The 27,273-nt window shown below is 46.5% G+C and overlaps 1 protein-coding gene across 1 annotated transcript in view; it reads left to right on the plus strand.

The window, feature by feature from the left end:
- CFAP77 (cilia and flagella associated protein 77) overlaps positions 1-27,273 on the plus strand; it is a gene marked incomplete at both ends in the record, with an annotated part of 61,390 nt that overhangs the window by 27,010 nt on the left and 7,107 nt on the right. Inside the window, 4 exons of the mRNA XM_082008872.1 lie at positions 9,932-10,031; positions 10,597-10,825; positions 22,961-23,063; positions 24,663-24,758. Coding sequence (XP_081864998.1) covers positions 9,932-10,031; positions 10,597-10,825; positions 22,961-23,063; positions 24,663-24,758 — 528 coding nt within the window. The remainder of the gene's footprint in view (positions 1-9,931; positions 10,032-10,596; positions 10,826-22,960; positions 23,064-24,662; positions 24,759-27,273) is intronic.

The following is a 27,273-nucleotide window of genomic DNA, read 5'->3' on the forward strand; positions in this document are numbered from 1 at the left end:
TTGCCATGTTTTTAGCACCATTAATAGGATCAACGCATAGGCAACGATAGTTTTTAACCATTGGCAGCAACGTCCCAGTGCTATTTCAGCCAGTTTCACAATTACTGTCATAAATGTGGAAAATTAGTAAGGTAGGACAGGGAAAAACCCTCACAACTACTCCTTGGGGGACCAAGGCTCTCTCCAGTGCTTGCTGGTCTTGCCTTTGGTGTCACTGCTGCTTTTTCTGGCACAGGAGAAAAACTCCGGGCAAGATCTTGCCAGCAGTCAATCATACTTGACTGCCATTGACTTCTTGGGGAGCACTTGTGGGCTCAGGACCCTTTGGTGTTTGACTTGCAGAGAGTCCACGGTTGAGCACTGCAGCTCTTGGGGAAGTTCAGCTATTACAGCTCCCTGCTTGCTCACACACAGAAGTCCCAACGTGTCAAAATCATGGATTTTTTTTCAAAAACACATGAAAAATCATAGAAGCCTTGACAGCCTTGACCAAAGTCCAGCCTTAGGCAGGAGTAAAGTTATTAGTTACCTTATTTCCCAGAGAAAGTCTGACACATTAGGATTTCACAGTAACTGGCTGTAAGTATAATGGGCAGGGTGTGATTTTGCTCACTAGGTTGTGCAGTTAAATTTCAGCATGTTGAATACATTTTGCTGTAGGACAGAGCAAACGATTCGGGCAGATTCTTGCATCAGCACAAGACCCTCTGTGCTTAATGGGAGTTCTGTCTAACTGACAGTACAATTTGGGTCTTCATTGTATTTAATATACTTCAAGAGCAGGATCAAATTGTCTCATTTACATCCATACAACTCTGCTAATCCCAGGAGAACTGCGGAGCAGAAGCTCAGGACAACCTGTAACTGATTCAGTTTTCTCTGCTTAGCACCTTCCAGTTAATTTTTCTAGCAATGTGCCCCAAAATGCTCTTGGTTACAATCCCAGTTCTTCCCAAGTTGATAGGACTGAACATGGGCAACTAGACTGAAGTCCGTTGAATGGATATTTCTGCCTGGACTCCTCAGGATGCACTGGTGGAGTCTGTAGCCATTGCTTGGATAAGATGCAGTTCACCCTGCAGAGGGTTCAAATCAGCACAGCGGGATCCCCATTTCATCCTATAATTTTCTATTCCAACACGTAGTGTTTAGAAAGTGAAAAAGGGGCTCATCCCACTCCAACCAACATCTGAAGACTTACAGGAGCTTTTCATCCCTCAAAGTTTCCAGGTAGTAGACGAAAGGCTCTGTGGGCCAAACTACTCTGCTCACAGGTCTGCAATGGCTCTGTCCTCTGTGGCACTATTTGCCTCTCTATTACCATCACTTCATCTTCTGCACCAAGCAAAGGATAGCTGCAAGTGCTACTAGCTTCTTCTGTGCTTAGAGGCCGATAAGCCTCTATTTTGCTGGAGTACTAGGACACAGAAACCAACTCTTCCGTCCCAGCTGCAAGGGCTCTTCAGGTCTAAGAAAAACCTAGCAGATGTGTTGGGTGCTGAATGCAGGAGATAGAACTGGAAACCCTGGGACTAGATTCCTTCAAGGAGGTGGTGCCACTTTTTACAGAATCACCTTTTCTTCTAAAAGGGCATTTTAAAATGAAATTGGAAGCTGCTGCATATATCTTTCCAACTGATCTACTAATCATATTTCTTCAAATTTTATATCCCTGACCCTTGTAAAGGGATTGCAAGGAAGGCGTTTTTTAAGCTGCATTTTAATAAGTCAATATGAAAGCTCAAAATTATTTAAAGCTTCTTAAATAGGATTATATTTGATTTCTTGTGGGAATAGTGGGGGATAGTCTAGTAAAGACGTTCTGTCCTGCTGAGGTTTTATTACATTAAAGAAACAGCATCCTTTTTTAACAGCAAAAACTTTTACCTAGTCTCTAATGAAAATGGAGATTATTCTGTTCATGAGGTGACTGAAGTTGGTAAGTTCATGCATCTGTGATCAGAGATTAGAGTTTCTCCTTGAGTGAAAGCTGAATGATTCCTGAACCAGAGGTTTGCTTAAATTTAACAAGTCATCTGCTGGTCTGAAATATTTGAATATTTTGTTCTAGGAGGTACCACAGGTGTATTGACTTCAGGCAAGTTCTGCTGTGAAATAACAGGTAGCTCTCAAGGCAGCCAGTATCTCATTTGCAGCCAGGGATTGAATTTGTCCCTAAGAGTTAGAGGTCTGTGCCACTGGGGAACTATTTTGCTGTACAGGGAATGTGGCCATATTCAGTCTCCTCAAAGAGGCCCACAGTCAAATTCTCACTTGCATTCAACTCCTTTAATATCATTGTGGTTTATATGGATGCTGCGCTCGCAGCATTTAGCCTAATATGTTCTATAGCAGCCAAAGAAATTCAGAAGGAGGAAATTAAAACCACCTGTATGGATTTGAAGGAGCCAGCAGCAAGTTACACAGCATAAACAGCAGCTTCACTAAGTTGAGTTGTGCTGGACATAATCTGTGACAACATCTGGCATTGAGAACATAAGGGGATTTTTCCTGGAGTAGCAGATGGGGAGGTTTATAGAACAGATATTACTAAGGATGAAGCACAGAGAAAAGGTCATCACTGCTGGAAAGGGAAGGAAACTTTTTAAAAATATTGTCCCATCTCTAACATTTAGAGAACGTTCTCTCCCAATCGTCAAATAACCCACATCCTGCTCTCAGGTAAACCTCAGTGCTCCCACTGAACCAAAGCATTCCCTGGCAGAATTTGACTTCAGGATTTGCAACACAGCAGGTATCCCCAAGGCTGTGATTCTCTGGGAATGACACCACCACTATACCCTTTCCAGCCACTCTCTGGAGGCCCCACATCTCTGGAGAGTCAAATGCAAAGATGGTAAAACAGGTTTTTTTGCCAAGGTGCTACACACTATTCTGCCCACATTCTCCCCAGAGCTCCCAACACTGCTACCATGTTGAAGACAGAATTATTCCACTGATTTTGTCCACACACACCTCCACTTTTCACCTGATGCTGCCTACAGAGAAAGCAAGAACTCAGACATCCCTCTCCATTCACCTGCTCCAGGGTCATCCCGTGCTGTACCAAACCTTTCTGCCACTGTCACTCTGTGTCCTCAAATCTCTCCCGGGCTCATTCTGCCTCATGGAGATGAATGGTGGCTGTAGCTCAAGAAAGATCAGATACAGGTAAGACCTCAGTCTAGCAGTAGCTGTAAACTGCACCCGTCTTCATTTAGCCCAAATAACCCGTCCTTCCCACCAGTGGCTTTGTCTTATGACTATGGACTACACTGCTGCTTGAGGGCTTGCAAGCAAGCGGAAGCTGATGTGAACTTCACAAGCTGTGTCACCCACTACAGAAACACATACGCTTCTTTGACCTTCAGCACTGGCACAAAACCTTACACAGATACAAATTTATCTTAAAATCAAAAGTAGATTTAATAGAGCAGGAAAAGATAGTTTTCAATATTTCCATCTCAATTATAGTCAAACACCTTGGCAAGGCTCAGCCTTTGGGGCTGGACCTGGGCTGCCTGCTCCCAGCATTGAGACTGTTGGCAGAATCAGCAGAAATAGCACAACGGAGCAATGTGGTGGTGATTTATCAATGCTGAAGTAATTCATGCTGACACGGAGGCGCTGAGGAGCTCAGGGTCCTGCAGGTGCCCCCAAAGGCCCAGGAGTTATATGGTGCCACACATCAAAAGCAGCAGACTTGGGATCTGACTCCCTAGTAAAGAGTATCCTTTTTTCCAAAACCATTTTCAAACAGCAGAAAGCAGCAGCCCTGTTACAGAGAAAGGAAAGTTTAACAGTTGCAATACCCTACTGCTAAAATTGTCCCTCCAAGAGTGTGTTATCTTCTGACTCAATAAAGAGTGACTAGTATTCAGAGTCCCAGAATGTTGGAGCACACAATTTTTCAAGGGAAAATGAGGAGGTGAATACACCCATGGAGACAAATGAAAGTATTGTGTACACAAATACTTTCATATCTGTCTGGCCCTTTAAAACCAAAATGATAGAGTTCATTTGCATTTAGATCTCTTTGGCTCCCTCTTTTCATCTAAAGACAAATCCTCACAAAGGCTGCTTAATTAGACCAAATTAGATTTCCACCTAGTGGCTTGTCATTCATTAGAAAGCGCTGTTCTTTTTTTCTGTTTTGGTAATTATAGGCTGGTCTCGCAGTGTTCACTTCAGGCTCAAAGTATGACTTGCATTCATGATTTTGTGCAGATGAGAGGAAAATTATTCAGTCGCATCAAGTCTGCCCATTTTACAAGTTGGATAAAGATCATCACTGGAGTCTTTTATGTAATGTGGTATACTCTTTCTTAAGTCTTTAATGATTAATTGTAATAGCATATCTCGTGGCAATTTTCAAGACTAAAAGCTAAGTACAAACAGTTCGCACTCGAAGCTACTGTACCAGATAGTGGGTGTGTTTCCTTAGATAAGGGTTTCTGTGTCGGGGACCCACGTGTGTGGCCCTCAGCTGTGGGCATTATGGCCCCGCTCTGAGCGGAGAGATGAGAAGGGGCAGGCTGGTGTCTGGGCTTGGGTCGATAGAACCCCGAGCTGGAATTGCCGCGTGCAGCCCAGTTGTGCTGCCGGTGCCTAACCCAGCGAGGGGGACGCCTGCGTCCCGCCTGTCCTTGCAGTCCTCTGGTGCCAGCGTTACACAAAACGTAGCTACTAGAGAGGAAAATCTTTCAAGTTTAGACTTGACACTCGAAGGTTTCTAGCTAATAAGGCTACAGCTCCCAGCGCAGGTCACTCAGGAGCACAGGTTAGTGCAGACTGCATGTGTAGACATATTCTGGGTCAGCAGTGTCTCCACCCTACCTGGGGTAGGAGTTAAACTCACAGTAAGATCCCTGAGCTTTGCCGTTCTTGACTCAGGGCAGCAGTTTGCACAACCATCACCTTTTTCTCTGGAAGAATCACACCACTGTGGGACACTATAATAATTTGCTCTCCCACTCTGAACACAGCAGAGTACTGGAACGGTCTGCTTCTCTCCCCTGTCCAAACTCCATTCCCTTTGCTGTCCTGCATGGGCACGTTAATTCCCTGCCTCAGTTTCCCCATATCAGGATTAATCCAGCAGGATTAATGCTCAGCGGCATGTTTTGAAGCTTAATGAATCAGGGCCAGATTTTGTGGTCCTTCATCAAGAAAAACTTCCTTTGGCTTTGATCTTTAATGTTTATGAAAAGCTTTGAAGATAAGTTCCAACTTTTATTAATAATCTTCTTGGGAGTGGAAGTTACAAGCAGTTAGCAGCCAGCAGGCCAGCAGCCACCAGCCCCGCTACGATTTCTTCTGCACTAACAAATACAGATTTTCAGGTGCATTTAACAACATTGTTGTTTTCCCAACCATTTTTTGTGAGAGGGAAAGTTTTTCCCTCCACCTTTAAAAAAAACATCTGATCAAACTTGCCTTTCTCAAAACACTGAACAGTCCCTTTCTCATCTACCTAAACCCGATGTTGAGTTACTGTCCCCCAGAGGCTTTCAGTAGCTCAGTTCTGATGTATCCCTGCACTTTGTAGCTCACTGCCTTCTTAGAGTGTAATCAAACATCAAGCTAAGTAGCAAATAAATCTCCCGATCTCATAAGCTGCACAGCAAGATCATGTAAATGCAAATGAAGGGCTTGATTTCAAGCTGTCGCGGGGGGAAGGAGGGAAAAATGCTGGGCCTTGTCACCGCAATCACTTCACTCTGCAAGTGCAGTAAATCTGCAATAATAATAGTAATGGCAGCATGACGGGAGGCTTTACTGTACAAGGGGGTGTAATGAAAAGGGGAACAGAAGGTAGGGAAAGAAGCAGGGCCTGGTGGGCTGAAAACGCACCGGCGCAAGGTTTGCAGGCGTCTGCAGGGGACAGGGCAGCCCCAGCTGAGTCGGAGTGGAGAGGATTCATGGATTTGCCCAGCATCCCCTCCCAGCGAAGGGCTGCCTTAGATGTAGGGATTAAAAATCCATGCCTCCATCTCTCACTGTACCTCTCCACACAGACACGTCTTCTAGCCCTCTCGCAGTCTCAGTCATCTTTAGAAAGTCGATGCAACGTGTGTCGAAGGGCCGTAAATACCAGGGGGTGAAACACAAATAAATCTTGCAACCAAATCTGGCATCCTTAAAGGTTTTGTACTTCCCTACACTTTTGCAATGCGCCCACCTCTTACAAACAGACCCACTTCCAAGCCTTCCTCTTCCTCCGCAGCAGATTCCAACATCATTAGACACTCAAATACAAATGCAGGGCTCAAACCAGTGGCTGCAGAAATTGGAAACTACCTGGCAAAGGCCAGGGAGCTCGATACACCCAACACCGCTTGCTCTTCCGCTGAACAAGGTATCCCCATTGATCAAACACCCCCACCGCTGCGGTGTGGCCAGTCTAAGCATGGCACCCTCCAAACCCAGGACAGACACACCTGGTTCAACAATGAAAATTATCATGTCCAAGGGGAAAGTGCATCAGGTGAGTCCTTAAAAGACAGTTTGAGAGAGCAAACAAAGCCTCAGCACATGTCTCTTGCAGCCCTGGGAGGTGGTGATGATCTCTGCAGGATGGTCTGGGAATGCTTCAGGAAAAAGTCTAGAGTTGTATTTTCCAAACGGGCTGGATAAACAGTATTTAAGATGCCAGATTTTCCTCACTGAGGTCGTAAAGGGAGAAAACTTGCAGAAGGTACCCAGAGAAAATTAGGACCGCCTGGGATGCAGAGAGAGATGGTTTTAATTAGAGCCAAGAGGTGGGAAATAAGGCAGAGAAATGACATCTTAATGAGGTTTAATGAAGTTGTCTGCTGATGGGCACAGCTGTCAGACAGATCTGTATTCCAGCCAAGCAGCTTTGTGACAGGCTAAACCTGAACACAGGAAACGTTGCTGGAGCTGGGGAAGAAAAAAGGACCTTCTGCATCGACTTTGGCTTGCTCTCCCCACAGCTTTATGGCACAGCACACCTATAACACCCCAGGACAAACAAATGAAACAAGTCCATGAGGCTGCAACAGCGTTTTGCTAATTTATGAATGAAAAAGGCTGTACTCATGGATTACACTGAGCAAGATTCATTCCTGCTACCTCCTTCGCATTCTTCGCTTTTGCGGGTAAAAGATGTTGGCAGGCAACCAGAGTCCTCTGAGTCTGTTGATTTTTTTCAGGCACAGGTTCTCTCCACATTCAACATATTGGACCAGATTTTTTTTTTTAATTAATTATCCAGCACCTTCAGCTTTATTTATTCAGTGCAAAATGACTGTAAAATGCCACTCGATCATAAAAGGAAACTGCATGCACTCATTTTGTGATGGAGTAAACACCCAACTGTGTGAACTTCAGGTGCTCTGCAAAAGGGAATCTTTAAATCCTGTAGCTTCTTCTATTCTACAAAATTCTGCATTCAAAGGTCTGGAAGCAGCTTTGCCACAGGTTACAAACCTCTCTCCTTTCCTGCAGTTTCTCAGCGGTTTTCTCCCATCCGCCATACCTTCACCATCATAGCAGATTTCTGACCTCACTTAACTGATCCAGAATCAGAACACGGTCCCTGGAAAAAGCCTTTTCTCGTGCACCTGAAGAACACTACACCATTTCCCTTGTATATCAGTGACAACAAATCTAAAAATAGCTAGCGCACCAATGCCTGTAAGTACAGCGGAAATAGATCAGCGATGAAAGCTACTTTATCATCCCTGGCACCAGTTTATACGTTTTGCGCGATCTCCCTAACTCACGCACAGCATGCACATATGGCTTAGCGCTGCCGTGTGATATTTCAGTTGAGGTAGCACTAAAAGCTCCCTCACTCCCGTCGCGCTCGGGGCTGGACACATCTGCAGGGGATGGTCTCTTCCTCTGCTAGAGGTTCGTAGGAGGCAGCTGGGGGAATGCAGCCACGTTATGCCCAGGTTGTGTCAGGTAACTGAGTCGATTGCTTTCAGAAAGGTCTGTTTGCAGCAAAGGGTCTGTAGCTTCACACAGGGCGAGGAGTCTGATCGGGTTTTTGAGTCTATCAAAGGATCTTAGCAAGTCCAGAATACTCATTTTCCAGTGAACTTGTGCTCCTGAGAGTTGTGGGAATACCACACTTGCTTTATAGCATCACAAGTGCACGGACTTAACATGACCAAGATGAAATATGTTCCTCCCAGACCTGGGAAGCAAGACCCTGGATTTACCCGAAAGCATCGCTGTACAGGCTTACAGGCACGCAATTCCATCCCAATGACCACAAACGGGCAAAGCTGACAGCCAGCTTGCCAGGAACTGCAAAGGAGCAGGTCTGTTGTCACAACACAGACAAGTCACTCAAGTAAGCAGGCACAATCTCACCCCTGGTGCGCTGGTGAGGAGCCCGGTGCCGCAGCCACTGCGTGCTTTTAAGTTTTTGTGTGGCTGCATATAGAGGCGGGAGCTGAGAATTTCTGAACTGACAATGCACAAAAAATGGCTCCAGGCAGAAAAGTTTGAAGAATTACAAGGAAATTGTAGAGACTTCAACACAGACCCCACTTGTTTTGAGCAGGGGTTATTAACCCTTGCTCTCCAGGCAAAACTGACTCAGTGAGAGTTTTGCCTGAGCTGAGGGTGATGCAGAACAGCTCAAGCTGCTCAGCAGCATCAGGCACACTTGCTAAGTACCCTTAAACAGCACATTGGAATGGGGCCATCAGGCCAGCAGTGTACAGGAGAGCTGTGCCTGCTCCAAGGCCCTGGCCAGGATTTGCATGGTGCCAGCTGGGAGCAGAATGTAAATTTGGGTTTGGATGATGTTCCTATGCAGGCTGTTCCAGTAAGCTGCAATCTTTATCAACCACTGTAACAGCCTCAACATACCATAATGGCAGGTAGGTTGGAGGTGGTTCATTTTCAGTCTCACTCCCTTCACTCGGTCCCTGCAGAAAGGGCTGCATTTGGCTGAGCATCTCTGGGTCCAGAGAGTGTTCACTCTGGAGTGTAATAATGATCATTTCAATGCCAATGTTCAATGATTCACCATGAGAAGCACTAGAGTAGGATTTTAGCAATTCCATTCTCCCAACAAGACCTGCCAACACCTGCAACCCCCCAGCTTCCCCAGCACCCTTCCCATGGAAGATAACATATCCCAAAGCTCCCACACCGTGCCTCAGGGCTCTGGCAGGGCTTGTTGCCTGACCCTGCTCCAGCTTGTCCTGGCAGGAACACACAGACCCAGGCTGCCAGGCTCTCGCCTCTTCTCTCCTCCTCCGCCTCCCTTTCAAGCAGCAATAAGGTTTCAAGACACACACATCCTGCAGTGACTTCACCATGGAGATGGGAGGGTAGAGACAAAGGGGTGAGGGGAGGTCAGTTAATCCCACAGACACCACCAGGCTGGGACACACATGGGCTGGGGAAGAGTTCATTTTAAAACTAAATAGCAATGAGGTTATTGAGCTCAAGTTCTCTTTTCTGTGCTATAAACCACAGGCTCTGCTCCCCCTTCTTCATCCCCCTTATTCCCCCTCTGCAACATGCCTTGTGTCTTGATTATTCCCAGGCATGAGCGGCAACGTGATCGTGCTGGGGAAGTTTATGCCAGTTTTCTAGGAGGATGCACTGGGCATTCTAGCCAAAGGAGAAATTAAACAAGAAGACTTCAAGTTCATATATATTGAGTCAGGATCACTATTTGCAGCAAGGCTAGGTCACTTTATAACTCAGGTAAAAACTCGTGTGAAATTCAGCATCCCATAGGCTTCAGCTCTGGTGGACCCTCATGGCTGAGAGTTCTCTTTTTGCACCGTCACACTTGCTTCTGCCCAGGCAGTGGGATTTAAACCCATGCCAAGTGGAGCCTGGTACTCCAGGCTGCTTTCTGTTACAAATTTTATTTTCAGGGGCTTTAGCTTATCAGGAAAGGTCGTTACACTTCTTTAATTTCACTCTTCTGCAGGCAGAACTGGGGAAGCCCCAGAGAAACTGCTACACCCTGCCAGGCTTTGATTTTTCATACGGGCTGTACATCCACAGGAGAGATGGAGGAGTCCCTGAAGGTATGACAACACCACTAAAATATAGACGAGCAAGGAAATCCTAATGCTAATAGGGACTTTCCTCTCCTTCCCAGAGCTCTTCAGTACTTCTCACAAAGCTGGAAGTGAAGAACTCCAACATTCACCCACTTTCATTAATATCACTCAGATTGCTTGGGGACTAGTAAAGTTTCTCTGTCATATTGGAAACTTTTATAGGATCACACAGACCCCAAGCGGAGAGGGGTATGGCACCTGCAAAGGGTGATACACGTGACCACTTTTATAACCTTGTTAGAGTTCCTACTTTGTGCTCTCAGGCAAAATTCCCCTGTGAAATCAGACTTGCTGAGCAAGCCAGGGTGGAGGGTGACAAGAGATCCAGTTGAGGTGGGAGATGTCCCATATGAAATGCAGCGAGACGGGACACAAAGTTCACTCCACAGCGAAGCCATGGCAAAATGCACACAAGCCATGCAAGGCCCTTGAGCATGGTGCACAAACATCATCCTGCCCTCCCAAACAGGAGTTACCCGACATGCCTGATCTTCTTCTCTTTGCCTCTCATGTTTCCTTCCACCTCCAGCAATAGGCCGCTGGAACACAGTAAAGCCCAGGACACCCTCAGTTCAGAAGATGCCCCGAGACTTCATCACCATGAACCATGGTGCTCTGAAGGCTGGTTATACCACAGCCCATGAGTTTAATTTGTACTACAAGGCCAAGGACATTCGGTGCAAAGACGATGAGTACAGTCGCTTCAAGAGATGTCCTCCTAAAGTACCTGCAGACTTTACTTATGGCATCACGACACGGTAAGGGGGAAGGCTTGGGGCCCTTCTCAGAAAGCGATTATCCCTTCCTACCTTCTCATCTACATCTCCCCCACACCTCAGCCAGCACAGTCCCCAAAACAGAAGTGTGTTCTGAACCTGGACGTGCTGCAGCTGAGTCACAGCATCACTTCCACGTCTGATTGCACCCGTGCATCATATAATCAACTACCTACATGCCAGAACACATCCCCATTTCACCTGTGGCACTAAGCTTGGAACCTCTTAAAAATATGTTCAATGCCAATCGTTTAACTTAAAGGAATATGAAGAGTTGTAAGCCAGAATAATGGCTTGTCAGGGTCATAAAATCAGAGCAACAGCATCACTGCCTGTCCTCCATGGGAACACGAGGGAGGCTGGAGGGCACGTTGCTCCAGAAGAGCCAGTGTGAGTCCAGTACAAACAGCCCAAAGCCCCTGAAGGTGACTCCGAAGCAGCCCTGCTGCTGGAGCACAGAGTTTTCTTGCTCTGTGCAGGTCTGGACCAGACATTAGGTTTTATTTTAAGAGCTGTATAATAATCACTACCAGAAAAACAACAGCTACAAATTCTAGAGAAAAGACATGATGAACGGCACTGTGTATTTTACATGATAGTAAATGGGCTTTGCATATGCAAATTGAATGGATTTTAAAATGGTATTTAATGACAATTTTCGTAGCAGACATTAACATTAATTGCATCAAAATGAAAATGTAGCATTAGCTTGCTGTTAGCTGCAAATGCCCCAGCCATAAAGCTTTATCTTTATCAGTATCAGCCCTCACCAATGTGACAGGGCTGCTCTGCAAATTGCAGGCAAAAGGGCTTTTATGTTACAAAAGTATCCCCCAATGTAGACAAAAATCAACATCAATTTTGCTTTATTTCTTCATAAACGGAGGTTAAATGGCTGCCTTTAAGAAGTCTAGGCACGTTTCAAAAGTTTTAAGGAAAATCTGCAGACCCCACAATAACAGAAGTAGTGAGGAAGGGCTTTTAATTTAAAGTTATTATTGTACAAGTTGCCTGCTCCTTAATAGCTACCTTTTATGCCGACTGATTGTATTTATCCCTTCACTTTAAAAGCACGTTATAGACAAAATCAAATTACTGGGATTACCAAGGAGTTGTTACAGCCATTTCAGTAAAAGTGGGAATTTAACACACTTTTCCAGGACTGCCAAGTTAAAGATACCAGCTTTGGTGAGCACTCCGCAGCCCAAACCTGTCCCTAGTCACAGCTGACCGGGTTGAGCAAGACCTGCCCTGTTAAAAATGACTTGGTTGTCAACAATTTAAGTTGCTCCTGCTTTCAGGCTCTACACCCTGTACGACTGCATTCTTGGTGCTGCTAATTGGGAAGGCACTTAACTAAGCTACATGCTTGTCTGGGGGCAGAAGAGAAGGGTGGCATATGGTCTTTTTCCATGACTCCAAGCACTTGCTGGCCTTTAGAAACACCCACTTGGCTAAATGTCTTAGGTGCAGTGAAGTTTTTCAGCAAGAGCAGAGCCTGCACGTCTTTCCTTAGCTCAAGGCACAACACAGACAATACAGCTGAGAAGGTCAGAGAGCAAAGGTGCCTTCTCATCGCACTGGGAGCTGCTGCAGCCACGTTGTCTGATGATGGCAATGCTCCAGCACAATCCCCAGGGTAGCAGCGCAAACCCTCCCAGTCTGCACCCCCAGCCCTGCTGCAGCTCTTTTGCGCCGCTGGAATTGTGGCTAAAGCCAGCACACAGCCTCGGGGCTGGGCTGCCTCGCTGGGACAGTGGCCCCGGGGGCTATAAACCCAGCAGCTGCCACAGGAACACGTTTGCGGTCTTGCAGCCGTCAGGGGGTAATGTGTGGGTTTTTCTTAAGCCCCGGCAACGTATCTCCAGCCCCTTCTCAGGCCCTGGGCTGCGCTGCTAAAGGCTTCTGTCTCCTAAAGACACCAAGGCCAGGAGTTCTCCCCAGTCTCACAAGTACAAGCTCTCCTGGATCATCCCAAATAGAAATTAACACAAATGCTGTGGTTGCTGTTAGTGCTTTATTAATCACACCCTGGCCCTGCTGCTCCCTCTAGCCTGGCAGAGTGCTTACACCTCTGCTTTCTGTTCATGGTGGACATGTGCTGCATGAAGCATTTCACAAAGCAGCATCGAATACTGGAGGGAGCTTTCTGAAGCCCTGAGGCCTCTTTCCTTTCCTGGGATATTTACCTTCAAAGGTCACCCATATCCCTCTTTTAATTCCCTGTAGGCATCTTCCAGGGGAGAGAAGCAGCTCTACTTTTTTGCTGATTTCCCCCTGTTCTCTCCCTCCCTTTTCCCAGAGAAATGTTTGCTACGAATCATGTGGCCAGCTTTGTTGTAAGAGTCATAAAAAGGACATTTTTCATCTCTTCTTTTTCCTGCTCTTGTTCCCTTCTCTCTCTCAGTATCAGACAGAGATTTATTCCCTCCCTGATGCCTGTGGCATTCGGAGCTGGGAGGGGTCAGGGGAGACACTGATGGGACAATAATAGATAATACAGTGGTTCCCCAGGGTCTTGTCCAGCTCCGTAGCTGATCCATCAGCAGGCAGTGCTCGTGCCAAGGTCAGCAGTAACAAGGATGTGGTAGGGTCCCAGCCTCCCCCACGGGGCATCCTCCAGTCAGGCTCCCCCGATTCACACTCCAGCTTCTGATCTCTACAAGGGCTGCCTTGTGTAAGCCAGAATTTGCAAGAAAGCACGTGTCCACTGAGCGCAGGCGCTGGGGTAATGACCACATCACAGTGCATGCACACTCAACTTCACCTGCCCCAGCCCTCAGCCTCACCGCAAACAGGTCTACAGGTTTTCTTTCAAGGAAAATTAGCCATACCTCCCCTCCAGGAGCTAAACCCATCCCATCCATGTGCTCCATGCATGACACATTACATAGCTGTAAGATGTGTGCAAATTAGGGTTACTGTCCTCCTGGACCCAAGTCCTAGGTACTTTCATTTAAAATAACCCCAAAACACAGTGCTACTAGCAGGTGTATTCATCCCCCACACTGTGTAATGACTTTGTTTTACAAGGAGGAGGATGCAGGGCACTGAGCGGGCTGGATTTTGATCATACTGGAGATTAAAAGACACAGAGGGCCTGTGAAGACCTCCAGGATCTTCCTGGATCAACATCCTGGTGTCGATACAGTTTGGTATTCAAGGTGCATTTGGAAACCCCAAAAGATGTCCAGACCCACATTTATCCTCCTAGCCACCTTTTCTTCACTCTGCACTGAAATTAGCACACATTAAGCAGCCATTTTTGGAACTAGATTATGTACAAAGATACAGATGCTGCCTATAGCTAGATTTTAGATTATACTGATTTGCACAAGGTCGCACAAGGAGTTTGAAGTCAGAACACATGAGCATACAGTTGGTACCCCAGGCGCAAGCTTTCTCCCCAGGAGCTAGCAGTGCAGAGTGCATCCTCAGCATGAACACACTGTCCAGCATTTCCAGGGCTGCTTTGAGAGAACAGCTTTCATTTGCCTCTTAGTAGTGCAAGTTTCCTAATTATACATACTACGTCCTAGAACATATTCCTGGACACAAGGACCGCACGGACGTGCCATTCTCTTCCATCCTATACCTGTACCTCCTTCAAACGCTGCATGGCCATAACCCTGCCTCTGACGTGCTGGCATCCACTTGGCAGTTGGCCTGTAGGTTGGGCTGACCTTGGGTGTGCTGGCAGGATTTCCCTGGCATTCTGTCATGCCCATATCTCCTGCCGGGTCCCCCCAACCGTCTGCCTTCACTTCAACTGTCCCTTTCCTGAATTTTACATCCTATTTTCCTTCTAACTTCATCTCCTCCTAACATTCCACCTCCCGTTCTCTAAAACTGGTCTTAATCCTTTGGCAGCTGCTTTCACCATGTTCCTGCAGCAAACTCACCTCTCTAAAGCATTTGGTCACTGCAATCTCTCTTCTTATTATTGTTACAATAGACCAAGGGCATCACTTATCCAGCACCTCCTCTTTTCTTTCTATCATTTAAATTGTCCTAATGCTCTGTTGACAATTGTCTCACTGGCCTTTAGCAGCTCAGCTGTTGCCTTGGCTATCCCTGCAGCTTCCTGGCTTAACTGACTGCTCCGTCCTTAGCTTTCACCTTCCCCAAGAAGGAGGTTTCAATGCTCATGCTTCTTCTTTGCAAGTGGCCTTTCTACCCACAGTGTCTGTGATGTTCACACACAGCCAGAACAAAGTTTAGAAAGCTGCCCAAAAGGTGCTTAGATATTTCCAGCATCTCTTTGGCACAGAGTGCACTGGTAGGTTCATTTTTGAGACACTTAAAGAACATTTCAGGTCATTAATATATGGCCCTGAAAAAAAAAGCTAATCTAGCTATGGACCAGCTGCAAAGATATGTCAAAGAAACAATACTGAAGAGCAGAGGGTGTTCCTGGAAAGAACCCACAAGGAAAAGCTGGACAGGGAAGAAAGCCGAATATCAGCAAGCCCACACCTGATCCACGATCACTGGAAGCCAAACAAATAAAGGAAGTATAAAGCCACAAAAATCCCAAATATTGGGGCAAACAGACATTTTAGGAAAAAAATATCAGAGCACTGACAAAACAAATTATAAAAATGTAACAGTGACTGGAACTACTGTCAGACTGAAGGCACCAGGAAAATGCAACCAAGTTAAAAAATATAGGATTCTCATCAGTTCAGATAATTGCATATCCTATCCAGCTCCACAGCTAAAGGCACTTTGTGTCCCTGCCACCATTCTCACATTGCTAAGATAATTTCTATTTCAAGAATCATTTGCTTCTGCTGGAGACATTCCAGGCTGGGTATGTGCTCGCATCGCTGTGGGTACATTAGTTACCACAGGGCTCCCAGCCGCATCCACCTCGATCATGCTGCCTCGTGCTCGGGTGGCTGCAGCATCTGCTCGGGCAGAAAGACCTGTTACCCCCTTCAAAAAAAAAATCATCCTGAGCGCACCGTGGAGATACTGGTTCTCCTTCAGTGTAGTTACTTACTGCAGTTATAACAGTTTGACTACTTCAGGCTCCCGGATTAAGAGGAAATAAGCAGCCAAGTCATGGTTTGGCATAAGGTTCAGGTCCTGCATGTCAGCCACAGAGCTGGGAAAAGAGATCTAAAGAATAGAGATTTAGATCCCTTATTACCAATTGCATTATACTGAATAGGAAAGTAATTTACTCTCTCACACAGACTGGCTGTTCTCCATGGGTTTATCTCCGTTGATTACAGCTGGCTGAAAAATTTCTACCAAAACTTTTACCATCTAAAACCACGTCTTGCCACAAGTGGACTTTCTCCCTTGCAAACTTCTGCTTTTGCAGTCTGTGCAATGAAAACCTGGGTCCGGGCAAAATAACCACAGAATCCTTTTTGTGAAAGAAAAGCTTTTCAGTCCTCATTGACATCTTTTCCTTTCAAAGTAATGTTCCCACCCAGCCAGAGAAATTCAAGTATGGGATGGAGGTCAAGGGGAAGACCTTGCTCTTTGATTTGTTTTGCTCAGTGTTGTGGTTTTTTTTTTTCCTTGCTTTTTTACTCATTGGGATGTTTTGCATTTGTTGTTGGCTGCAGACTGAACACTGTTCACTCTCAGCCATGGATTGAGACCTCCAGGCAGAATAGCTCTGCCCCATAATCACATCCCACCTGAGTTTCTCACAGGGTAACAGCAGATTTCCAGTCAGTAGACAAGTGTGTTGAACACAAATCTAAATAATCTTCAATTAAGTCAGCCAAAGGGTAACTCCAACTGAAAAAAATCAATGCTAATGCACAAATTCCAGCTTGTGAAGCCAGGTATTTAAGGGATAAGAGCTAGCTTGGTATCTTCACTGCAAGACACGTGTTTTCATGCGTGCGTTTAGGACCGTTCCAAGTATACATCTCACTCTGGACCTGGGAGAGAATAGTAAAGTAAATTGGTGCTCTTGTAACCGTGTGTACTCTTAAGTACAGCTATGAGCATCTGATAAATCTTTTAAAGTGCGTGTTTACAATGGATTTTATTCTTTTTACTGTTCTATACATACGAGCCCTCTGAGCAAAATAACAGATCCTCTGACACTTAAAAGAAGCCACTACCTCATTGGCTGCCCGCAGTGAAATAATTTATATTGTTATTTCCTCATCCAAATTACAAGGATTGTAAAGAAGCTTCAGAAATTCAGAGTAATCAGTGCTTTGACAGCACAGATCCTGCAGCTGCCATGCAGGTGAAAGACTCACTATTTCAAATGAGTTTTGCCAGCCCAAAGACTGCAAAAAAAATTGGTCCCTGAGTGTTTCTACCAATTTTTCTCTTGTTATTTTCTTCAGTGGTTAACAGAAAGTGAGGACAAGTGAAGATCGTTTAAAACTGATCTTTCAGGCCTCTCCATGGGTTTATGGCCAGGACCTGTTTAGAGGACCATAAAGCTGTAAGGGGCCTATAAGTTTACCATATAGTCCACGAGCTGCTTCGGAAAATGAAGAGCCATTACATTCACACCCTGCTTGTTTTGCCATCTCTCCCTCTCCTTACAAACACACCCGCACGCCTGTGTGCGGGGACTGCCGGAGCCGCTAATTGAATTCACTCTCGTGAAAGTGTTAACAAATTGTAAGTGACCTTTTATACAAATTTCAAAGTCAGGAATTCACCACTATGCACATCCCTCTTCTGCCATTCCCTGTTATGCAAAACCCACAAACAATTAAAAGAAATAACGAAGAGCCCAGCGGCCCTCTTTCCTAATTAGCTGCAGGAGGCAATGCTTGGGAGCGTGGCTAAGTGCTTCAATTACCTCGGCCCTCCTCACTGCCCTTGTTAGAAGAGACAGGTCCACCAGCCAAAGGGGAACAATTAAGGCAAGGCAGAGCCACGCAGTTTGCAGGAGGATGCCAGGGCCATGCTGGCTCTCGCACAAGGGCCGGGGCCGTAATCATGCCCCAGATTCCTGCTGGGCTACACAGAGACAAATTAATGGTAAATAGATTGCTAGCTCCAGCCCATCGGTAATGAGGGAGGAAGGGAGACAATATAGCAGAACACGGGGGCTGTAACCGGAGTTTTCCTCTGTTACCAGCCCCCTCGCAGGGCGGGGGGACCCGCGCGTTGATGCCTTACTGCTGCCTGCGTTGGCGGTGCCCCAAGGCCCCGAGCAGAATCACAGCCCCCGGCTTATCCTTTCGCTGAAGATAACGTGCGCTGGCTGCACCGAGGAGCCCCACGCTCCAGCGGTGCTGGGACCAAACTGGTTCCCAGTAAGAAACTGACCCGAGCTGGTGGGAGAGCCGGTTCGGCTGACCGAGCTGCAAGCCAGGGGAAGATCTCTGTATGGACACTACCACCACCGGGCGAATCCTTCCCATCATGAAGTACTCAAGGAATACAACGGTGGTGCCTCCTGCAGCTGTGTCCCCCGGGGGCTGCAGACCCCAGAGACAGATCCTGGCTGTGCAGCAAAAGAGATCCTCCTGGGTGGAAGGACACCAGCAAGGACTAAACCCCCCTGAAACCTCATCAACTTTTCAAGAAAGGATTAAAGTTTCAGATAGGCAGCGGTGTCGCAACACAGTTTTCATATCACAACCATAGAAAAATTCAATCCTGTGTTTTAGCTGTTGCATAAACACCCATGCAGGGCCAGATCTTGCTGCCACTAAGCTGCCATTGGAAATTAGAGCAGCGTTCCCAGCACAGCCCAATCAGCCACGCAGCCGCCGCGCAGTCGGGGCGTAGGTGTCCTCCGCTCCCTCACGCCGCTCCCGGCCGGAGCCCGGCAGCGAGAAGAGTGCTGCAGGAGCCGTCTGCACCGGCTGGAGAGCTACCCGGAAAATCCAAGGCTGAAGCTTGCGCTAAAATATTTACAACCCCCTACGCTTTTGAATTATACAAGAAAAAGGCAATCAAGTCAAGTTTTTACCCTTTTACCCCTCAACTTAGCAATCAAATTGATTGCACCTTTTAAGCTGGTATAAACCTCCTTCCTGAGCAAAGTCCTTTGTATCCACTTTTGCCAAGTACCCTTTTTTTTTTTTCAGTTGATATATATACCTTTGAAAATAAGTCTGAGGGGAGACTGACAACCTTGAAACCTCAAGAGCAGCATGGCATTGACAGGTGCCGCTCCCTGAACTGAGTATTATAGATGGATTTTAATTTCACTTTAACAAAATAGCTGTCTCCAGTGCAAGAAGCATCAAGAGCTAAATGAGGACCCGTCTTGAGCTGAATCACGTTGAACAAACCTCGGCACTGTCATTGATTTTCCGGGAAGAAAAAAAACGCCTCTGGCTACTAAACCAAATTAGTAGTCACTGATGACCAATTATTTTGCCCCACTGTGAACGGAGAGGCGTACTAAAATTCCAGTTTGTCAGACCCAAGGCTCTCTTCTCAAACACCTTTCAACAAGCGTGTACCAAAAGTCCCTCAGATGGTTCTGACGCCTTCCTATTTTCGGCAACTTCTTCTCCAAAGTTTTAATGAGCTGCTGCTCTGAGGATGGCCTGCCAGAAAGGGAGCCCTTCCCAGATCTTTGGAGCACTATTTGGCATGGCACAAATCACAGCTGTCAGAATTTAAACACACATACACAAAAAAGTGTCAGTCTAATGTTTGCAAATTATAATTACCATTTCTCTTGCATGTCCCTGGTGCCTTCATTTTAGATAAACCCCAGCTCTGAGGTATCAGCTGCAAAGCACTGAAGGCTCATATTGAATAGGATAGATTTAACTAGTTTGTAGCTCATTTAAGGCCTACACTGTTTTATTTTAATATTGTTAATACTTTATTATACTTTTTAACATTGTTTTCACAGTAAAATAGCCTATTAGGAGGCTGCAGCTTCTTTTCCAGGAGATTTCTGGCAGACTAGCAAACCACATTGTATAACCAAGTTAGCAGGCGCTTGTCATTTCAGCTGAAAATAGGTCTGTAGCCTGACTCTTGAAAGTAAATTAGAGAGAGAGTCTATTAAAGAGACAGGAACTGTTTCAGGGATAATAGTTTTGAAAATGTGCACAGATAAATTTTAAAATATTTAGGAAATGTCAACTTTAGAAGTGGCTCCAACTATTTGACTATAAAAGGAAGCAGCTGATTATTTTTTTCCACAATTATAAATAATTTGTTACATCCTATCAGAACTTCTTTCCCTTTCCTTTCTGTGGCAGGGTGCTTGTGCCAAAACAAGGAGATCTGAGCTACTCCGAACGAGATGGATTTTAATCCACAATAAGCATTTTCAGTGGATGCTTCCCCCATTCTCCCCACAGCATCCGCAGATAACAGCAAAATCCTCCCAGTTCAGTGTCACCTGGGCAGGGTGACGAAAAGAAACAGAAGACACAAGCCACTCATTCCTGTCCTTAAGTAACACTAAGGCGAGAGGACATTTTCCCACAGGCCAGCTGCAAATGAGAAACACTGTCACACTGCCAAGCGGCACTGATACCAGGGCCAAAATTCCTCATCCACTCCACTCAGATCAGCGTTTGACCTACAAAGCAGCAGCCACCTCGCTGAAATTTCTCCGGTAACCTTAGCCAGAGAAGTGTGTTACCTGATATCCCCTGCTCTTCCCCACTTTCTCAGTATTTCTCTCAAAGGAGGCAGGAAAAGCCAGAGGAAGCCTCACATCCTACAGCCACCGGAGCTTACGGGTATAACTGAGCACACAAGTCATTCCCAGCGATCTCAAAGAGGCAGCTCATGTGTGTATCATTCCAGGCATGATTCTATACTTTGCTGGATCAGGACTTAAATGCGATTAATCACACGGCGGGGAAGGATCTCTGAAGAGCACCAGCCCAAATGTGTCCTTTCAAGCATTTACTTACAAGCCAGCTGTGGACTAATCAGTCACCAACTGGCTGGTCCACTGGAGATGGTAAAAGTCACCTCCACTGAGATGTGAAAACACATTCGGCTACCACAGAAATCAATAATCAAACACTACACACAAAGGCTCAGTGTTTTCCTGCATCCCTCCCTGCTATTCCTGCACACCAGGAAAGCTCCTGCCTTGGAGAGCAAAGGGACAGGCTAAGGAAAAACGCCCATGTGCAAGGCTCGCCATGTGCTTGTGCCAGGAACACCAAAATTTACACCATGCAATAAGATTGGAGACCCACCTGGGCAATAAGACAGTTGACCACAGGTTTACCGCATCTGTTATCTTTTTAATATATTTTGCCCAGCTCTGATCAGTATGAAATGCCAAACCGGAAGGGAAGGAGGGGAGAGAAGAGGGGACAAAGGGTAAACGTTGGTGTCACCTTTGGCTCTGGGTGTCTCCGGATAACAGTCTGGAGCGGCAGAGCTGATTTGTAAGCAAAGCCTTGAAAAGCCCTGCAGCATGTGATCTATGAAACAGGAGGTCTGCAGAAGGATGTCTCCTCTGATATGAATGCCCCCTTGGGATGTATATCGCTGGATTGCACATCTAGTATCATTAGAAAACACAACCATAGATTAGGCTGTTTTGAAGCATGTGGTGTGCAATAATTAAGTAATAAAAGTCACCACAGGGGTGAACGAACAAGAAACAGAAGAGTTACTATTTGCATACACGCTACTGGCGCCCTCCGCGATCGTCAAAGATTCTCCAGACTGCTAAAAGCTGGCTGCTACCGATTTTGGACCGACCCCTGCCAAAAACCACAAAGCACCAGCTCGCTCTGTGGCACATGGGATCTCTCTGCAGAAAATGACCTGTTGGTGGCCCAGAAGCAGCCCAGCAGTGAGTCCAAGTTCCCAGTGTCTTGTGGTTGTTCCAGACAGGCAGGGAAAGCTCTGCCTTTCTGTTATGGGAGCTGCCGCTCAAGGCACTGCAGGTTACAGGTGGGAGCAGAGCTGGGGCTGCTGGCTCCACAGTCACCAGTTGCTGCTGAGACAGGAAAAGTCCCTCCCCAGCAAGGTGTGCAAGGTCAAGGACCAATAAAACTTGAGGTCAAGGTCCTCTATCACCTTCAAGTGTTTGCTTCTGGGGGAAAATAGCAGCAGGACCACAGCAATAAGTGATATGCTGTCCTTAAGGCAAGAACCCTGCTGCTGCCACTGCCAGTTCTGCCTCCCATGGTGGCTGATGAAGTTAAAGTATCCTCACTTGCAAGGCAAGGAGCAAGGCTCAACAATTTCAGGCTGCAGCTATGCCACAAGCTCATCACGTTGATGCCAGCTCAGAACAGCTGAACCTGACACTGGCCAGCAAGTGACTGCCTTTTATTTTTACTATTTTTCTAGAACCATGGTCATCTGCAGCTCCTCTCTGCTGCTGTCTCCTCCTAGAGGATGCTCCCTAGTACTCTGTTTCAAGGGGCAAATACATCTGGTCTGTGCAGCTGAGGCACTGGTCTAGGGCTCAGCATTTCAGCTCCCATTTCTGCAGCAGACACCTGACCGTCGGCATCAAGTCCGCTTTTATGCCTCTTCAGAGCACTTATGACAGCACTTACTCTTCTCACCCAATCTGTCATGGCATCTGTTTGCGGCTTTTTGGTATACCACGGTAGTGATATTTTAATAGCAAAACCAGTGTTCTTTTAGCAGAACACACTTTGCACCCAGTGGTTTTTCCCAGGCAGCTGCCATGGCTGTGTCAGCCTGGAGGGACCCAGCCAGAGCTGCTCCTCTGAGCTCCTGGGTGGCAACGCAAAAGCCCAGCGCTCCGCTCCTGGTCATCACCCCATTCAGTGCCTTCACTGCCCCACCATCCAGTACCAGCTGGGAAATGCTCTCCTGGGGCCATAGCAGGTCCCAAGGTTGAGCCACAGTCTGTGGTGCTCCATGGTCCTTCCAGCACACCAGGGCTTGAACAGAGGTGGTGATATGGGCCCTAGGAAGGATTGTGCAAAGGTAGGAATTGTGCCCCTCTGGGGAATGCCCTAGCACAGTACTGCTACGGCTTATCACAAGTGTGTGCGGCCTGCGGTGTATTAACTGCAAATGAATGTGGGTTTGAAGTCCTTCTTGAGGAAAGAAAAGCCCTTCCCAGCGTGAGGGTTTATTCATGTTCTCACCAGTCACAGTTTCCAGGAGCAGAGATATGAATCATCATGGGGAGGTAAAGAGGGGTGCTAACCCTGGAGATTATATTGTTGTCTTTTCAATGTTTTCCAGGCCTTGCACTCCCATTTTTGACCTTCTCCAACACAAATACAAGGAGCTGTGGATGGAGCAGCAGAGAGCCCTGACAGCAGCCCAGCGAGTGGAAAAGAAAAAGGTGATAATACTCCAGCAGTGCTTTCCCTTCCTGTGCACAGCACTGGTACCGGGCATAACCCCCCACTGTCCTACTCCACGATGGATGGACTTCTCCCAGCCATGGGGAGGGCTCTCAGCTGGGAAATAGTCCTCCCTGGCTGCTAGAAGTCTGGTGAAGGCTAACAAAGTTGAGCTGCTTCCCAGCCAAGATGGGCCTGCCTTCAGCCAGAGCATGTCCTGTGGGCTGATGCTGTGGGAGTGAACACCAGATATGCAAATCACAACGTGCGTGCATGGAAGTGCTCTGGAGACAAAAGGGAAGGTGGTTTTTTTAAAGTATTCTGGTATCTGAAGATATACACAGGACCTGGGCAAGCTCTCCAGGGCAGCAGTGCTTTGGCCAAGGCCTTTCAAAGGCTTAGACAGCTGTCCCAGAGACACCTTTCCAGCTATCGTCAAGCATCCATCTGCATCAACAGGCCTCTGGTCACAGGCTGGCCGGCTAAACTCCCAGTATCAATTCAAACAGGGGCTCTGGTTCTTTTTGCATCGCCACAATAGTAAAACACCCTGCTGTAACAAAGAATGAAGTTTCAAATTATCTTTGGTATTTATGTCAACCTCCTGCCAGGAGCCCCACAGACTGCCCTTTGGACAGCATCAGCTCTGCTCAGGTTACCCGTGGCCGTGGACAAAATAATGGAACCGCCAACAAATGTTCAAAGGACCAGCACCAGCCCTGGTCCTGGCACGGTGCAGTTGATGCCAGCACCCACAGCAGTTGTTAGAGTGCAACGCTGTGCTGTTAAACACACCAATATTGTAATAACACTTAAAAGCAGCCAATGACTGTTTTATTAGTTAATGGCTCAAAGAAGAGTCGAGCTAATATGGTAATGACCAATTTCAATGGGCTTACTGCCATCACAAACTATGCTTTATAGTTGAAGTACAAGAATACAGTGTTCTTAATTAGCAGCTACTTTATGAATACACAAGCCTAGGCTGTTGGAAAGTGCACCCCTACCTTATCTGTTAATGGCTGATGTTTTTAATCACCAAGTTCCCTCCATCAAGTTCCCAAAGCCTGCATCTACCAATTACTGAGTTAAGCGACACAAACCTACATCCTAGACCACAGAGCAGACAGATTCCCCAGGGTTTCACGCAGCAGCCAAAACATTCACCAGGTACCTGCACTGGCTTGTGCCGGGTCTATCAAGCACTGCAAGCTGCAGTTAATCAGGTGAGCAACACACACCAGCCAGCCAGGAAACCCCGCCATGGTGGGGGTGGTGGAAGTGACTTTCCCAGCTAGTGATGAGCCATTGCTCTAGCTCGGAGCACAGGGCTTCCCGCAGGCGGCGGTCATCTCGCTGGGATGTCGTATAAAGCAGATGCTCAGAGCTGGCAGCTACTCTTGTTTTTCTCATCAGTATGTTTTAGATATCAGTATTAGCTGCATGGACATGAACTACCCAAATCAGACACTTGTGATCATCAGTCCAAAGTGACTTTTAGTCTTGGTCAGCCCAGCGTCATTACATGACACAACACCAACCTGGTGTATATAGCTGTGCAACCGTTTCAGCCCATCCTTGTTTACCTTTGGTTGCAGAAGGACCAAATGCATGAAACTCGCACCACACTTCTGCGAAAGAACCCACTACCTGCAAAGGAGGAGTCCTTCTGGCACCTGCCCCACTTGGAGAAGGTATGGAGCATTTGCTTGAACTCAGGGACACATTCTAGCCTTCCCCACATGTGCTGATAGCACCATTAGCACAGAATGAAGGTAGACACAAGGCTCTTACCTCAGAGCTCCCCAAGACCCAGACCCTAAAATAGTCCTGCACTGGATGTGTTCAAACATCAGTCCCTTTTGGACTTCAGGATGGAATATTTTTTGCAGCCATAAGCCCTGGAAGAGAGACAGCAGTTGCCCGGGTAAGGGCTTAATGACTTATTTTCTGACTTGCATGCACTTTCATGAGCTTCCCGAGATGGGAAGCATCTTTTTACACCTTCCTGTTAGTACTGGGGTGGACTTTGTTCTCTGCTGATATTCCCACAACTGCCCTACACAAGCAGGACAGTCAAACCTGTATTTTGGTAGCCTGCCATTTTATCAGGTCTCACCATAACTTATTCAAGCCACACCAGATGTTTCAAGAAGCATTTTCACCCCAAGAATTAGAGCTTTCCAGAAAGCCTGCACTCTTGATACCTCTCTAAACTACCTGATTGACAATATTCACCCTGAGACTGAGCAAAGGGTCTAGCCAGGTTACAGATGTGCGTGACACTTCCTTTAATTGATCCAAATAAGAGCCAAGGTGAAGATTTCTTGTTCTAGCAATGGGATCTCAACATCTCCCTGAATTCATCTGCACATCCTTCTGTGCTCTGGGGTGCTGCTTTGAATTCTGTTACCTTTGTTTATGGTGTAAATTACGGGGAAACTTCAAGTGAAGAGCTAGGGGTCATTTTAGGAAGGAAGGGAAAAGAGCTGGGCAAGGGGAATGAAAAGGAGACACCAGAAAGTCTGAAAGCACTGAAACCCTGCAGGGAGTTTACACAGCCAAAATCATATCTGGCATTGATAGATACCACTGCAAAGAGCCTCTCAGCCCTCCACCTTGGCCCTTGTTCTGATAGGGTTATTTTTTTTTTTGCTATGCTGCTGATTTTTAACTGCAGTTTAAAACAATGAAGAAGCCATGTGACTTCCTGAAGCTAATTTACTTGCACAAGGTGGAGAGTTTCAACCAAGAAATGTGTTTTGCACCACCTTGATGTATTCCTCTTACGTCTTGTCTAAGACTGTCCGATTAGCATATGTCAGTAATCATTTATCCCCGCTGCCTGTCAGCACAGAGCTGCTGCTGCGGCTAGTGTCAGGGAAAGAACATGACCGATCGCTGTTAAACAGATTGTGTAAGTCACACGAGATACTGGGGCAAGCTTCCTCTTTAAAGCTCCTCTCACCCCAGACCTTTCCATCACTATTCATTTTTCAGCCTCTGTTTTTCTTCATGCTTTCTCTTTTGTTCCATCCATGACTGTGGTTGGGTTCCTCCCCAGCCACAGCTCTCAAACCTGAGTCTTTTCTTTTTCTGCCTTTCTCCTTCCTCTCCTCTTCCTTCCCAGGAGCAGTATCCAGAGGAAGAGGGACAGCTCATTCTGCAGAGCCTCTGCAGATTTTCTGTACTCTTCCTTTCTCATGACTTTAACCTGGAAGGTTTGCCTTTCCCCAGATCTAACAGGCACAGCCCATGTCAGAACTCGGATCAGGAAATTTGTTGCTCAGTTGAGTTTCAGTGCATGGTTTCCTTCACGGAAAAATAAGTTCTCTTGAACATCCATAAACGTTTACCCAGTTAAAAACAGTAACAACCCAGAGAAAGCTGGTGGTTCCCAACTTGGCTACCACTTGGTAGCCTACAAACTGTGCCTTAACTATCTCTGTAAAGTTGGATTCTACATAGGTGATGGTGGAACCATCTTGAAAGACAAACTGGCCTAAGCCTTCAACTCCCAGGGACTCCAGGAGTCACTCCATCAATCCCTCCTTTACAAGGGTGACAATAGAGAGCAGTGCTCCAAAGAGGTGAGGGAGCTTGTTCTTGCTGTATTTCTATCCTCATTAAACCTTTCTCAGGCTCTTCCAAGATGATGGATAACTACTTTACGGCTTTTTTAAGACTCAATGTCCTGGGGAGGCCAGCCATTAGCACTGACCACTGTAGGCATTTAATCCATGCAATACCCTCATCCTACCATGCAAAAAGCAGTATGATAAGCAACCACAAAAATACTACTTTACAGAAGCTTGTTAGACTCCCAACTGCATATTTTTTCTTGCCAGCTTCCAGTGACATTGTCTTGTTCTGGCCATTACAGAAGATGCTCATGACCTGGGAACAACTCCAGACTGTGGGCAAGAATATTCAGAGACTCTATTGCCCTGACAACAACCCCACTTTGGACTATTTTTCCATGTGACTGGAGGCTGGTGCAAGATGCAGGGGTGTGACATGTCCTCAAGCCACTCATCCTTCTTGTCACCCCCGTCATTAGGCATGATGCCTTTCAGTCTGGCCTGCTCTGGGCCTGGGGGGAGCAATACAGAGCACCCAGCTACCAAGCTGGTTGTAACCCAAAGCAGAGGACAGCCGGAAGATGAGATTTTGTTGCTTTAGACCCATAAAAATCAACAAGGAGGATTT

This window comes from Phaethon aethereus (genome assembly GCF_964289735.1).
Source record: "Phaethon aethereus genome assembly, chromosome: 20".
NCBI lineage: Eukaryota > Metazoa > Chordata > Aves > Phaethontiformes > Phaethontidae > Phaethon > Phaethon aethereus.